Here is a 17,461-nt window from a genome sequence, read left to right as displayed (position 1 = left end):
GTTTCAATTAAATGTAACATAAATTAAATATTTCAGTCGATACTCTATCATCAAAAAACAAATGAAAAAGAAATTAAAGAAAAACGAAAATAATTAGAAAGATTAAAAAAGAGGAAAGAAACCTGACCAAAAATATCTTTTAGTACTGATGTCAGCTTTATAAATGTTTCCTAATGTCTTCCAATCTTCGTGGAAATATTGATGTATTAATTAAAATATGTGTCAGTGTGATATGACTTGGAATAGACATTGATACAATCTCTATTTTACAAGATAGCTCTTTGTCGTCTTTATTTACATTTGCCGTTACCGATTAACAATGAGAATAAGAAAAAACTACAATTCACCGAAGATGGTCGGTTATCCACTTAAATATTTGATTTGACGAAAGAAAATATACTACGCAGAATTCAATAAGCATAAAATGTTTAAATTATATTAGAGTTATGATTAGGTGAAAAAAAACTATCGCGTTTATTCCTTTAGATAACATTTAAACAATAGCAAGTTTCCTTGTCCACGTGAAACACACCGAAATGATATAACGTTAAACTATATAAACATAAAATATAAGATGAGTGAAAAAATGATGAAAATTAAAATAGATTTAAATTAAAGAGAGATAAAAACAGTTAAGTATAAACACATTGACTACGAGCAGGTTGAATTCCGATACCCATTGGCAGCAGTTTTCAAAGAGAGGTAAGCGTATAAAATAAATGTGTTTGACGTTTGTAAATTTTTTTAGATGAGGATTGGTTATTCGTATTATTTAGATTCTTCGGACTACTGTTCTCATCTTGAATCTAATTTTCATAATGTTTCGGTCGATTTAGCCTCCAACTTTCTTCAGGTGCATCTTGTCGAACTCGGAAATGTCTATATCGAACTTGGGAATTCGAACGGACTTTTGAATGGAACCCCTTATTTACTTCACAGGGGCAGTATGCTCTCGTTTGTCAGCCATTAGTGGATAAATGTCCTAAGTAATTCGAAATCGTATTTTTCGGTCGCCCAAACTGAGAATTGAACCTTCAACCTTCAGGAGAATATCACCTTTACAATTGATTTTTCCAAGTACTCAAACCATTAGAAACATTCCTGAGTTTGACAAGATACACCTGAAGAAGGTCTGAGATTACATCACCCGAAACTTTGTGAAAAGGGCACTCAAGCTGAGAACAGTAGTCCGAATAATCCAAATAATATAAATGTGCTTTGTATTTATTTTGATGGTTCATATAATGGGAAGGATAAAATTTAAATAATAAATAAAAATAAAATATAACAATTATACCAATTTAAAAATGGAATTAAATGTTTAATTAGATTTTAAATATTTTATTATTGGTGCAAAAATAAGGTCGTTTTTTTTACATTCCACTTCATGTCAAAAAACGGCATTATTTTTGCACCAACCTAATAAATATTCAAAACTCTTTAAAATCGTTTTTAAATATTTAAAACTATTGAACGCTCAAAGTCTTCCAAAAGACCTTTTTTTATTATTTAAAATATATTTAAAAATATAAACTATATAAAATATAACTCTGGAAACTTAAATCTTTTTACACTTTTTAAGATCTCAAAACACATTTGTTATGCCTAGCAGTCGCGTTCTAAAATTCTTAATGATAATCTGTTAATTTCAGTTGTTTACCATGAAACACTTTCGGGGATTTAAAAGCAATACAATATATTAAATCATGGCTCGCCAGCAGTGTTGATCAAATATCACTTTCCTTAGTCACAAGAACAAAAAATGTTCCCGATATTGGATCTAGTTACCTGCTCATGATTAATTTGGTTAATCTATTCATGTTATAAAAATATGGCTTCCTTACCGAAGAGATTCGTTCCTGTCTCCAAATTCAAAATGGATATATTTTTTCAGTGTTGTATTTATACGATTAGAATTAATCCATTTTACTACGTATCACCACCTACTATTATTAGTACTTTATTCATATATTTATGGTGTATATATATATATATATATATATATATAAAATATATTTTAGTCATCGACATACAGACCTGTTTCGTTGTTTCACAACTCATCAGTGCCGCTAGACTAACACCTCTCCCAAGCCGAGGATCGAACCTAGAACCGTCGTGATGACAGTCGGCAGTCCTACCCCCTGACTACGGAATCGGTGGCCGAAATTAAACTGTCCGAACGTCTATTTAAATAAACATCCGTCCGCTACTCGTAGAGGGCTCAAACGTTTGTTTGTAAACAAATCGCGAGCTTCGCATTATTTCAGCTAAATTAAGTAGCGAGTAAGATAATTTACGAGAGTGCTCTACCGAAGAGGGGAGCTTTATAAAATATATTTTAGTCATCGACATACAGACCTGTTTCGTTGTTATATATATATATATATATATATATATATATATATATATATATATATATATATATATATATATATATATACATATATATATATATATTAGCCCCATCGGGGAGTAGGTTCTTCATGATGTTTTGTTTTTTTTTCAAAGCTAAACTCACATATTTATATATAAAAGCTTTACTCACCTATTGAGTGCTTTTGAAAAGATATTGTTTTTTAGTTCATGTTATCCGTATATTTGTGTGTGTGTGTGTGTGTGTGTGTGTGTGTGTGTGTGTGTGTGTGTGTGTGTGTGTGTGTGTGTGTGTGTGTGTGTGTGTGTGTGTGTGGAGAGAGAGGGGGGAGAGAGAGCATGAAAATAAACTTATCCACATTTAAAACCGAACCGTATCAACACAAAAGATTTTGCGCATAAAAAAATTAGTATAACCTTTTAGTTGAGTTATAACAATATCAAATAATAAATATGATTTATGTTAAGACTTTACTTTGACGCCTGCTGGATTATCCGATCACATGAAACGCATTAATCAACTCTTGAATATGATAGAGATATCGTAATGCACTTGCGTAAAACTTTTGAATCGATGCATTTAAAGAAAAAGGTACGATAAAAGTATTCATAACACATTCATAAAATTAACACTTTTATTTGATTCTTTTCTTAAGATTATAGCATCCGTTTATTTGGATACTCTTCGAACTTGACCTCACAGATACAGCGGATCAACGATTCTTGTGTCCACTTTACCTACAGCGGAAGCGCACATGCCCGGGTTCAAGTGTTCGTGATATATACCAAAACTATGAAAAGTGCCTTAGTATGGAAGACCATCTTTTCCGAAAAGGAAACGCCTTGGGCAAATGGACAATTCTTTGTTTCGGCTGGGATTGTGCAGTTGATGTTCAATGTCCAAGGTCGATATAACAGCCAATTTAAATTGGATGACATTGTTTTGAAACCAGGGGTTTGTCCTCCAATAGGTAAGTAAACTATGACTTATCGATTTTCGCTGATGATGACGTAGTTTGTTAAATCCCATTGTCTCAGAAACCTCTGAAATGGATCGTTAATCTTCATATAATACTATGATGTTATGACATAAATATATTATTCTTTTTCTAACGTAGTTAACACGTTGTAATTATATCTTCGTATACTTTACATTGTTACAAAAATCACATTGGTTGTGCTCAGTCGGGTCAAATTTCTGAGCTATGACTATATGTTTTTTTTTAAATGTTTTTGTTCCCATGTACACATGTGAGCAGCATTTTAGAAGTCGGTGGGGATAAAATTCCATGTTGAATAATTGGGGTTTTTTGCTTGTTTGTTTTTTTATTACATTTTCGCCTCAAACAAGGCACATTGCCACTTTGTTATAGGGGGATACTATCAGGAACATAGGCATCAGGGGGGAGTTGGGCAGCAAGATGTCGTTTAACGTTGCACTTGAACTTCTGCATGTCAGTACAGTTTGGGAAGCAGGGACCCGGAAGGGAATTCCGAAGTCTAGCTGTTCTGGGGAAGAAACTTAGCGGAGTAGAAGGTTCTCTTACATCTAGGGATCTCTACTGTGAAAGGGTGGGATTTAGCTGCTTGTCGGGGGTATTTACGTCGAGGGGGAACAAGTGCTTGCAGTTCGTCAGAGCATTCACCGTTAAAGTACTTGTAGAACAGGCAGAGGGATGCAACATTTCTGTCGTCATTTGATTGGAAATGATTATTTTAATGACAAGGTGTATTCATATCCGATAGTTCTTGGTGATTATGCCGAAAAGGGATCAGATCTGGCAGTTTATCAGAGATCCAGAGTTCAAAAACTTAATGAACGAAGTGGAACTAGAAGCGTCGAAGGCATTTGTTCTAGCAGTGAAGAACTTTCATGGCAATAATAAGCTGACTGTTTCCAGAAACCTGGGCTGCAACATAAACGTTAAGATATTTATAGTTGGTTCTCATTCCAAAACCAGAAGATGTATTTATTTCGCGCTATTTTATTCATATCTTTATGTAGTATATCTTACACACGTTTTGTTGAATGGTACAAGTTCACCAAACCAGCCATTAGAGGCAGATATATGTTCCTCGCAAAAAATAGTTGGAGAGATGTTTTTTGTTTTTTTTTTATTTTTAGTTTTTTTTTTGGTGGAATAAAAAGGACACAGTGAAGGAAAATGTTGATAATATACATTTTTAAAGTTTGCATAATCATAACAATAAAAAAATATTACTTATAGAGTACATAGACACCCTTCCAAAAAGAAAACAACTAAAGTCAATGTCGACAAGGAGACGTTATTTTTTAACGTTATATTAGATTAATCAGATCTCAGCTATAACTCTAAAGATTTCGTGTTTAAGTTCAGGATTAAAAGCAAGAAGAGTGATAAATATTTTATATTATTTGAATTTTTTTTACTATTGTTCTCATCTTAGTTGGATCTTTTTTTTCACAACGCTTCGGCTGATGTAACCTCCAACCGTCTTCTGAAGGTTACATCGGCCGAAACGTTGTGGAAAATCAACTAAGATGAGAACAATAGTTCGAACAATTCATATAATACAAAAAATAATTATCAATCCTCATCTCAAAAATATACAAACATCATAATTTCAAGAAGTTATTCATAAACTCTAGATGCTATTCACAAAATATTAATAATAATAAAAAAATACCTTACATTTAATTAGATTCATTAGCCAATCTAAAAGTTCTTAACTGTATTTACGGAACTAAAATTACTCATGTAACATACGAAACTATATACATATTTATTCATCTCGTAAATAAGTGTTCCTATAGAAATTACGTATTCATATTAATTCCTGTTCTTATAATATTTTTAAAATATTTATTATTTAATTAACTAGCATCAAAAAGGACCATTATTAATTTATTACATGATTAAATTAAATAAATTCGTTCTATTAAAACGACAAAACAAGTTAGAAAACTAGCTTTTCGTTAGAGTTATCTCCCTTACATTAGAGATTCTAATCGTTATATCCGAAATACAACTAAATGGTTAAAAAATTTGAATTATTTTTTAACTTTTCTTTTTAACCACACCCTTCTATTACAGGTAAAATTGCAACACTAATTAAATAAGATAAATTAATCAACATTCGAAATAAAATAAAGGATAATCATTACTGTATAACATTTCACCACATTAATTCCCTCCCAACGGAAAAAACATTTATATTTATATTAATAAATTGCTCTGCAAAATTATTTACTCTTAATATCTTAGTATATATAGGGGAATATTTTTCGTTACACCGGCTATGGGAGATAATAAAATTTCAGTAAATCATTTCTTAAAAAAAAAAAAAAAATTAGTAGTAGTCATTCGACCACCGATCGAATGATCCTCTGCTTAAGCCTAAGTGTACCTCACTATTTTATTTTAATTTTTTCTTATTGATTAGTTATAATTATTGTAAAAAGAAGCTGCACCATTTAAAATCGTCGCAAATCATTTCTTCGTTTGTATGTTTTAAAACTAAACATTAATCAGAAGGGACTTTTCCAGGGTATTCATTGTGAAGCCTAAATATCAGCTGACTTGATATTGTAAACAAACACATGACGTGATATTGCAAACAAATGTGATCAACGATATTATCATTATTATTTTATTTTAATTGTATTTTATTTAATTTTATTTTATTCATTTATTTATTTATTGCGAATTAGTTCACCGGGCAAACGATTCATCGCAATATATAATAATCAATGGAAAATTGATTTATAATACATACGCAATCTGCATAAATTAAAATACCATGTTTAAGCACGACCGGGCAATGCCGAGCTGCCAGATAATACAGATATAAATAAATTTTGATCTAATTAAAATAAAATTGCATTCCATTACATTTAAAAAATGAAAAAAAATATATTTTCTTTATTTAACTATTTAATTTTTTTGTTTTACTTGCAAATGTATAAGATAATTTTGGATCATACTATATATATATATATATATATATATATATATATATATATATATATATATATATATATATATATATATATATATGTTTGTGTCTATGCGTATATCTATGTGTATTCCTCTATAAATTTCGACATAAACAGCAAATGAGACTTAAATGATAACTAAAGATTTAAGAAAAAAACTATTCTTTTAACACTGTTATAACTTATGAATGTTAACTTGTACTTTTTCTGGATAACTTTTGAAAACACAAAAAAAATACCATTAAATTCAATGACGTTTCCTAAAATGTGCATTACGAAATGCTTATATAAAATGCTTATATTATTGATTGAAAACAAAGTAATTAAGTAGCTATGAAACAGCATGTCAAATAGAGGACAAACAAATTTGCGTTGACACCAGAATCATAATCACATCATAAAAATTCTGACGTCAGTCGATGTTTGTTTTTTTTTTGTTTTTAATTTTGTTGTTTCTTGTTTCAATACTTACATCCCTGTAATGCATCGTGTCAAAAGCCTTAAATATTTTTGAACACATAAAATATTTTATACACATAAAAATACAGATTTTTCTGGGTACAATTGATGAGACGGTAAAAGTATATTATATTAGTGTCAGCAACGGATTTTATGCTATATTAATTATAATAGGAAGTCTCTATGTGCGTGACAAGTTTTATTGTCATAACATAAACGGTTTAGAAAAAAAGCAGGGGGATCTACAAGTATCCCCTCTTTAACGAAACTGTAATTTGTAGATTTCCTAGAACAACTATGTATATATATATAGAGAGAGAGATACACACACGCGCGCGCATGTAATATATATATATATATATATATATATACATATATATATATATATATATATATATATAACTACTACATTTGCTCACATAAATTAATATACGAAAGTATAAATTTATGCGTGAACTTTAAGTATTTACTTCAACAGTGCTCAATACCTAGGTAGAGTTAGTTAGTAAGTTATAAAATATATGTGGCGATTAAGCTAGACTGAATATTTCGTGTTTCATCCACTCTAGGATTTTTCAGGCCTGAAGAATCCTAGAGTGGATGAAACGCAGAATATTCAGTGTATCTTAATCGCCATATATATTTTATAAATTACTATATATATATATATATATATATATATATATATATATATATATATATATATATATATATATATAGTAAGTTATAAAATATATATGGCGATTAAGCTACACTTGTCTTCCAACGATTCCATCTTTATAAAAAGGGATGACACTCATTAACCGTTCTCCTCAAGTGACCTTTGGACATTGTTAAGTAATGAGCCACTAGTAAATAATTATATATATATATATATATATATATATATATATATATATATATATATATATATGCTGTATTCTCTCATCGAAAACGTGAATAAGAGTTCAGCAAGTGATTTCAACATTTCCTAAGTTCTGTAAAATCACATGTTTGCTTTCAATCCAACAGATGTCTTGCACACTTTCTCGCATATGGTATATATGCATTTGTTTGTTGGTTCAAAATGTCGCCTCGAGTATCCAGCTAACCCAGTTTTGCTTCGTACCTTGTCATAATGACACACACAATCATTGTTTGGTGGATTACTGTTTGGTGAATTTTGCTGATGCTTTGTTTTAAAATTTGCACAAATGACGTCCAAAGGCCGTTGCTTTTAAATTCTCTCGTCTTCAGAAAACACATTTTCCTCCATTTGTTTCGATCCCTTGTGGCACACTCCAAGGAGCTTATAAATATTGAAAAACAGTATGTTCTTTTAACATACTTCAGCGATTTTGTGACTGATGATGCGAATTTTGAAAAAGATATCCAAAAACAGAATTAATAAAGTTAGTGAAACATTTGGTAGGTTTCGACATATATATATATATATATATATATATATATATATATATATATATATATATATATATATATATATATATGATTTTCAGAATGTGAGGGATTGTATATGATAAATTCCACAGCCAAACAACGTCGCAGCCCACAAGAGCCATGACAGTCAAAGAACCGGAAGTCCAAGACTCGAGTTTCGCCCTCATTTGGGCTCATCAGTTAGACACATCCGAGCTAAGGATTCGAAACCCGAGAAATAATTAAAAAAAAAAACAATATTTTGCTCTGGTTATCGGGCACTATCTTATAACCTCCTTGAATTCATTAGTTTCTACTTTTGAACATTTCAAGCCTGGATATATATATATATATATATATATATATATATATATATATATATATATATATATATATCCAAGCCTGGATATATATATATATATATATATATATATATATATATATATATATATATATATATATATATATATATATATATATATATATATTCATTAGTTTCTACTTTTGAACATTTCAAGCCTGGGTATATATATATATATATATATATATATATATATTTATATATATATATATATATATATATATATCCAAGCCTGGATATATATATATATATATATATATATATATATATATATATATATATATATATATATATATCCAGGCTTGAAATGTTCAAAAGTAGAAACTAATGAATTCAATGAGGTTATAAGATAGTGCCCGATAACCAGAGCAAAATATTTTTTTATTATTATTTATTCGAAGATAAACACTTACATTTGGTCCTTACAAACGGCTATCTGTTTCAGTCAATGAGACTTTTACAGGCGACCCTGAACTATTCGACGCTATATATAGTTTTTTTCTATAGTGTCGAATGGTTCAGAGTGGCCTGTCGAATAATATATATATATATATATATATATATATATATATATATATATATATATATATATATATATATATATATATATATATATATATATAGTGTTGGTAAACAGAGCCTGGTTAAATCACCTATGCTTACATTTTCAGTCATTTTATCTGCGAATGCAGGAAAAAAATAGAAGCTGAGAAACAGTCAATTCCAGCTATTTTGTAAAAAAAAATCCCCGTTTTTATATTTTAATAAACTAACACGGATGTTGGACAAGCGTACGAAAAGAATATAACTAAAAGTTAAATTATAAAATTAATTTTATAATACAAATATATATATTAGGCAACGTAAATAATATAATTATATATATATAATATATTTATTTTTAAAAGCCGTATGGAAAAGACAAATTGTTTAGTGGGAATAATTACGACTTATTTGTTGACTATACCAAACTGACGGAAAAATTGGCTGTGAAAAAGTTTGGATTGTGTCCCTTTGAAAAGAAAAAAGGTAGTTTATTTTAACGAGTAATGGTATTGTAACAGAATTTTGCGAGATAGAAATGGTACTTTTATCTAAAATATTTCTTAATGTATTGAACTGTTTTCTGATGAAAAAATAAAAAGCAAGTCATATCAGCACGTGTGAATTAAAATTTTTCAATACATAACTATCATAAATTAAAAAAGTAAATCTAAAACAAATCAAGTATTAGTACAAAAATAAAATAAAGCATGAAACTAATGAAACAGACAATTACCAAAGCATGAAACTAATCAACACTAATAGTTAGATGAGGTCATCTATATAGGAATAGTTACATAAACACATAAAGTGTACTCTTATAATAGTTGTTATAACTAGCAGAACGCGAGGAAATCCCACAGTAGTTGATTTATTATAAATAAGATTAAAAGAATAATAAAATAAAACAATTAACGACGAATTTAAAACAATTTTTAGCGAATTCGTTTTTAGCATTTTAAAGCTAAAAGGGATTGATTTAAAAAATTTAGATTTTGTCAATGAAAATTCAACGCACAATACATTTTCTTCTGAATAATTTTATATAAATTATAAAGGAAAAGATGTAAACATACTTGCACATTGATTTTTAATTTAAAAAGGAACTATAATTTAAAAAACTTCGTTTTCTCGCAACATTACTTTTTTAATCATAAAATAAAATAGCCCATTTAAAATTGTAAAGAGAGCCATGTTTTTTTTTAATTTTTGGAGAGAAAATCGTTTAAATGATTTTTAACTAATAAAGAGCGACTGAATAGGAGTGGAATTCGTTTCTCATTAATTAATGTTTGCAGTGATGATGATGTTTTTTGTGACATATATATATACACACATATACATATATATATACATACATACACACACACACACACACACACACACATATATATATATATATATATATATATATATATATATATATATATATATATATATATATATATATATATATATATATATATATATATGAATTGAAGATTAGCAGTCTACTCAAATTTGAGATATATAATCGGCTGCTGATCAGGTCCGGAATCCACTACCATCTTAGATTGCGTATCTATCTATTTGAGCGTCATTTTTCACGGTAGTTTTTTTAATTTTGTCCTTTTTATATGAATTTCAGCTTGTGAAGAAGATGAAGTTTCCTGTGCACAGAATAGCCAGTGCATTAAAAAGACAAATATATGCAACCGGCAAATTGACTGCTTGGATAAAAGCGATGAAATGAATTGTCGTAAGTACTTACATTGTACATTTCAGAAACGTTACAAATCAACAAAAAATTTGCAATCAAAATCTCACGTGTAGCTTGCATTTGCATATTTAAGAAATTTATACAGAAAATGAAATAACAATTCAGTTGTAAGGGAAACAACAGATGAACGTTTGGAAGAAAAGTTATTACTTTTTACTTTCTGAATTAATGAAAGGGTCGAAAATAACTCGGTCCTGAATACTGTTTTGTTTGGATAAAGTGGTTCATGGCTTACAAAGATCTTGTGAAACAGTGACAACATTTTTATCACAGGTTCTCTTAGACGTTAAATTACAAATAGAAAGGCTATATTTTGCATTATTAAGAGACATGAAAAAGTAAAGACAAACTTGTTGTGTTTAGCCCTGGGGGCTAAGTTTCAATTGTTCCCATAAAACGAAAGATATCAGTGTATAATCTAACTAATCCATTGTTTTTCCAAATGCACACACACACACACACACACACATATATATATATATATATATATATATAAGAAATTTTGTCTGTGTGTGAGTTCGTTCCTTATGTGCGCCTAAATGGCTGGGACGATTTTTTTTTTAATTTCGCATAAATGTATTTCATGTGCCTGGCAGTGCTATTAGATAGGTTTTGTATCAAAATGTCTTCGATAAAGATCGATTATCGATAATAGAAAAATCTAATGAAAGAAGAAACGGGCGATTTTGATTAAAGTTAGCGTCTAATAATATGAGTTGAGTTATTACTTCTGTTCCTTGCATCACATCACAAATGTATTTGAGAAGTTTTATTACCGCACAAGCAGAAAAAAAACCCGGCATATAAAATCGATAGTATGTTCTTTGATACGACAGATGCGTCCGAAATTAATGTTTCTGTCTAGAGCACAAGTGAATCATGAAACTTATTTTAAGCTTTAATTCAAGCCATGATATAAAAATAATTTTATAAAATCAACAGTAGGTTCTCTACATTTGAATGCATTGTGGACTAAGTCATTGCGATGAGACATGTGAAGCCTACTCCCGGTTCATCGCGGTGGGTCCCCAACTAGAGCAGGCAATTAATCGATATGATTGAAAAATTGGCGATTTCACCGATTTTGATGACAATAAAAATGGGAGAGTGAAACATTCGTTGATCTTAACTCAATCCCGGGCAACGTCAGGCCTCCCTGCTAGTACACACACACACACACACACACACATATATATATATATATATATATATATATATATATATATATATATATATACAGTTGTGCCCGATATTATTCATACCCCCCCTTGAAAATTGATTTTATTAGGTGTAACTTTGTTAGAATTTATTGTTTACGTCCATATTGATACATATTCTTAATAAACCTCTTCTGATCATTTTCGTCATTTTAAAATCTCGGGATACTTGTAATAAAAGAAATATACAGCTATTTATAAAATCTGCAATGTTCAAAAATAATCATACCCCCTTATTTTTTCAGTATTAATCGAGTTTCTGACTGTTTGTTTCCCGTTTGATTCTTATTTTGAATGCTTTTATACAACCTGTGATTAATTTCATTTCGTTTTTTGCATTTTTCAGAAATTAAAATGATATCAACTGAAAACCAATAAAAGAATAAAAATTATTAGAATGGGGAAGAAAAAAGAGCTTAGTAATGATCTTAGGACTAAAATTGCGAATTCACATAAGGATGGTTTAGGTTAAAAGTCAATTTCCAAGTAATTTGAGGTCCCTACAGCAACAGTACAGAGCATCATCAAAAGATTCCAGAGCCACCACACAACAAACAACTTGATTGGTAGAGGAAGGAAAAGGAAACTGTCTGCTAGAGCCACCAGGAATATTGTAAGAAGTGTTAATGCAAATCCAACCACCACTACTAAGGACATTTTAGAAAATCTGGAGTCTTCTGGCATAAAAATATCAAGGCAAACATTGCAAAGGACTCTGCATGAAAATGGTCTGAAAGGAAGAAGACCAAGAAGGACTCCATTGCACACCGGAAAACACCTTGCAGCACGTCTAAAGTTTACTAGGAACCATGTGAATTCTCCAGAGTCCGTTTTCTCAAGTATTTTGTGGACTCACGAAACAAAAATTGAATTGTTTGGCCATATGGATGCTTCTTACGTTTGGAGGAAGAAAGAAGAAGCTTACAACCCAAAGAACACCATACCCACGGTGAAACATGATGGTGGTAGCCTAATGTTTTGGGGCTCCTTTTCGGCTAGTGGTCCAGGTAGTTTGGCCAAGATAGATGGAACCATGAAGAAGGAGCAATATTTGGAGATACTCCAGAAAAACATTAGACAGGATGCGGAGAAGCTCCATTTAGGACCAAACTGGGTCCTTCAACAGGATAATCATCCAAAACATACTGCCAAAATAGTCAAGAAATGGTTTGAGGATAATCAAATCAATGTTTTGGAATGGCCTAGCCAGAGTCCCGACCTGAACCCTATCGAAAACCTCTGGCACATATTGAAAACTGAGGTTAAAAAGCGGAAACCTAGAAATTTGAGGGATTTGGAGAACTACTGCATTGAAGAATGGTCAAAAATCAGTGTTGATGCTTGTAAAAACCTTGTTGATAAATATCCAAAACGGTTACAGGCAGTTATTAAGAATAAAGGGCATGCTATTGACTATTAGTAAGAGAGGTATGAATAATTTTGAACTAGTGCCATTATTGTTTTTCTTTGTATAATGTTTCAAACTTGCATAATTTATTTATTTGTTCAGTTTAAATTAAATGCTTATGCTTGATTTATTGTTTGAAATCCCTTTAATATTGTCTACCTTCTGGTTTGAGCAATAATCTTATAGAAATCTCAAAGATCCGAGGGGTATGAATAATATCGGGCACAAGTGTATATAGGAGAACAATAGGAATGGGAAATGAAGTCACAAAACTATATATTGGTGGATATAGATTGGTTCATTTATTCAATAAGGGAATACAAACTATTAGTTGGGGGATAGAAGGGACTCTTTATGCTAAGGCATTTCGAAGCCTAATGCTTCTCATCAGAAGAGTAGAGAAAATGCTAGGTAACATAGTAGAGATGCGGCGTCTAGTGTGGGATTCGTTAGGAACGAAATAGATCAAATAAAATTATAGATGATGCTGGGAGAGCTTTATCGAATTCTAAATAAAGGAGGGGCGTATTATATATAGTATGATGTAAAAGGTGTATAGAGTGTTTATCATAATCTTAAATATATGGAGTATATGTTTTAGGGTTAAAGTGGGGGTATAGCGTGGATGGGCGGTGATTCTATTTTAACGGTGTGTAAGGTGTCTATTATCTATGGAAGGGCATTTTTGGCATATGCAGCCGAGACGACAATTAGCACTATAAAGTAGTGTATAATTTTGGGAAGGGTAGTTGTAGGCTATAATACTGGATTTCAGAGTACGGTATATGTTAGGTAATATATGGCAATATTTCTAAGTTTTCTTTGTTATTATATATATACAGGGAGGGGGATCGGGTATAAGGCAGGGGTAGAAAGATAGGGTAGCAATGCCTTTGGATGTGTCTAACAGGACAAAATAGATTTTTGAATGTAGATGATTGGCGCGGTGGAGTAATAGGGAGAAATGGACTATTAACAACAACAACAATAATAATAATAATAATAATAATAATAATAATAATAATAATAATAATAATAATAATAAGCGTTACAGGGAATGAAGAACACCGAAGCTGCATATCTACAAGTTCTACACTCCCATCATGCATCCCCCCATTGTTTCATCACCGTTCCCTCCAATAAAAAAGTGATACCAAAGAGCCGAGAAGGGTCAAGAAGGACTGAAAGACCGAGGAGAGAGCGCTAGTCAGACCTCGGCTGGACAGGCGCAAAGAGAACCGGGACCTTGGGGAGGCTGAGTGCCACTCAAATTCCAGTATAAATCAATGACCACTACCAGCGAGAAATCAATCGTAAGAGGCTGTTGCGATGATGCAAATTCATTTGCAAATGCTATCGAAGGAGGTGGAGAGAGCTGGGGAGACTTGTTGTCACTCAACTTCCAGAGAACACTACAGGTTTCCAATCAGATCGTTTGTTGACTTGTGTGAAAGCTCCATGTGAGCCAATAATAATAATATTACCAATAACAATAATAACAATAATACCGATGATGATAATGACAATGATAATAATGATAATAATAACGATAATAATAGCAATGACGGCGATAATAATAATAATAATAATAATAATAATAATAATAATAATAATAATAATAATAATAATAATTACTAAAAGGTGAATAAAATTACGGGGTACAGACAAAAGCAAGATCAAAATAACACATGAAATACAATTAAGAGATAAAGGATGAGGGGTGAACTGAAAATAACGAAAACTAAAAAAAAGAAAAAGAAAAAGTAAAAAAATAAAATGAAAAATAAAAAATAAAGTTTCGTTAAATGGGGGTAGAGTTGGATAACTAGGGTGCATGCACACGAGAAAGCGGTACAGAGGATTAGAATAGTATATATGTACCCATTCATACACACACACACACACACACACACATATATATATGCACATACACACACACAGACACACACACACAGATATATATATATATATATATATATATATATATATATATATATATATATGGGATTATCCGGCAAAACAAAAGATTTCGAAGAACAATATCCTTGGGGGGGGGGTAAATGGCTGCAAAAGTCCAGATTAAAGTTCTGAATTACTCGATTACATGGCCAGCGATCTATGTTATTTATGAATAAGCGAGACCTAAACAGCGGAATACATTCATTTTCGTTTTTAAAAACGAGGGATAGGTTTCTTCCTGAATGTCGCTTCCTTGAATAGTCTTATTGTTCTTGAGGAAAGCGAATTTACCTCTGTCTATTAAAAGTTTGTGTTTGTCTTGTAAATTTTCTGTTATATTGTTCCGTTGGTGTTGCTTAGATGTGCTGGTGAAATGTAGTCTTTATTCCTCTTTTGCTTCATGGCAAAATCGGTTTTGGTTCATCTAGAACTGGGCACGTTCATCTGTTTTCAATTCTAGTGAAAGTGGCAACAAGAATAGGTGTGCGGGAGGACATAGAGATGATGCTCTAAGCTGGCGTGTGAGAGTGGTTGGATCGACCTTAGCTGACACTCGTGAGGCATAGATGGGAGATGGGAGTGTGTCTGTGTGGGTAACCGGGGTGCGAGGGTATATATTGGGGGAGCGAGGGTCGGAATTCCTTATCGTACAATATTTTTTCGTTAAATTTAAATATTTAAATATAAATATTTCTGCATTGAAAGGGTTAGTATTATTTTAATTGCAAGAGTTTATATTTTAAAATTAGTTCGATTTGTGGGGGGGTTGCAAGTGCGGGATGGTACTTAAGGGTTCTTATTTTTGGTTTTTGGGTTTGAGGCATGGCGTGGATATTTCTGAGATATTTTTCATTAAGCTTTGGCTTTAAATTGATTAGGACAAATTCTTGGTGCAACTGGTGTTAATTGCTAGTTTGGTTGCAGTTTAATAGGTGGTGTTAAGTGTAAGATTTTGCGGGGTGAGGTTTGGTTAGGAATAATTGTCTGAGAAGCTATGAATACAGTAGTTATATCGTTAGTAAGATCTTGCCAGGAAGCAGGTGATTCAAGGTTGTTTATTTTATTAACGTTATATAATCGTTATATATTCAGAGAGTGTGCGTATTAATAAGTTAAAGTTTTTGTGGCGATCTCAGCAGATAACAAATGCGATTGCAGTGGAGGGAAAAAAATTTTTAATTTGGGGTGTTAGCTGTTAGCCCTTTGCTAGGGGCAAAAGGGTCAGCGAGGGAGAGTGTTACGTTTTATTCATGGTTAGTGCTAGAAGTGCTAAATGTTAGTTCCTGTCCGGTGGTGCATTTTCAATGGGGTTATTTGTATTTGCGTACATGAATTTCCTCTTGTGCCTGCAACTGCAAATTATCTCTGGTTTTGAATTGAGGATGTTTAATTTATTAGGTGCCGCTATAATTTCGATCGCCTCTACGTTACATAGTAGGTAGTATTTAGAGCCTGGGCTGTAAGATTTGGGTTTTCTGAATATTTTCCATTTTAATACGAAGTTTATTTTGTTTTCTTTTAAATTTCTTACTAGGTTAGATAGGGTAGTTTTTGTTTTAGGGGTCTCTCTAGAGAATGAGTGTAAATGGTTCGCAATTCTGGCCTTTATTGGGAAGGGGGATAAACCTATGTAGGTGTGTATTTTAGGGTTTGTGTGTGGTGTATTTAAAGATTCTTCATTTATCTGGGGATAAGTTGAGTTTTTATGTTCCGGCTCTGCAGCGCTTATACCTATCGGTTGTGTGATCAGTTGTTCGGTATGTGTGCTATTATTTGTTGGGTTATGTGGATCCTCGTTGGTATACCTAGTTCTATGGGCTTGGGCTGTCAAGTTATTTGCTGTCGAGTTAGACGGAAGTTCTGTTACTGTACATGAATATATGACGTCTGAGTGTACACAGTCATTCTCCAGTGGGCAGATATTTGGGTCGCTATAATTGCAGTTTGGTTGAGCTAGACTTGGGTTGTGGTTAACTATTTTCTGCGGTGA

At 31.4% G+C, this 17,461-nt stretch overlaps 1 protein-coding gene across 1 annotated transcript in view; it reads left to right on the top strand.

The window, feature by feature from the left end:
• LOC145294025 (enteropeptidase-like) overlaps positions 1 to 17,461 on the top strand; it is a 212,099-nt gene that overhangs the window by 97,534 nt on the left and 97,104 nt on the right. Inside the window, exons 11-12 of the mRNA XM_080140992.1 lie at positions 3,030 to 3,344; positions 10,756 to 10,866. Of these exons, the coding sequence (XP_079997118.1) occupies positions 3,030 to 3,344; positions 10,756 to 10,866 (426 nt within the window). The remainder of the gene's footprint in view (positions 1 to 3,029; positions 3,345 to 10,755; positions 10,867 to 17,461) is intronic.

The sequence above is a fragment of the Euprymna scolopes genome, chromosome 15, assembly GCF_053919585.1.
Source record: "Euprymna scolopes isolate OS-2025 chromosome 15, ASM5391958v1, whole genome shotgun sequence".
NCBI lineage: Eukaryota > Metazoa > Mollusca > Cephalopoda > Sepiida > Sepiolidae > Euprymna > Euprymna scolopes.
The sequence above is the reverse complement of the archived record's forward strand: the minus strand, read 5'-3'. Positions and strand labels throughout refer to the sequence as shown.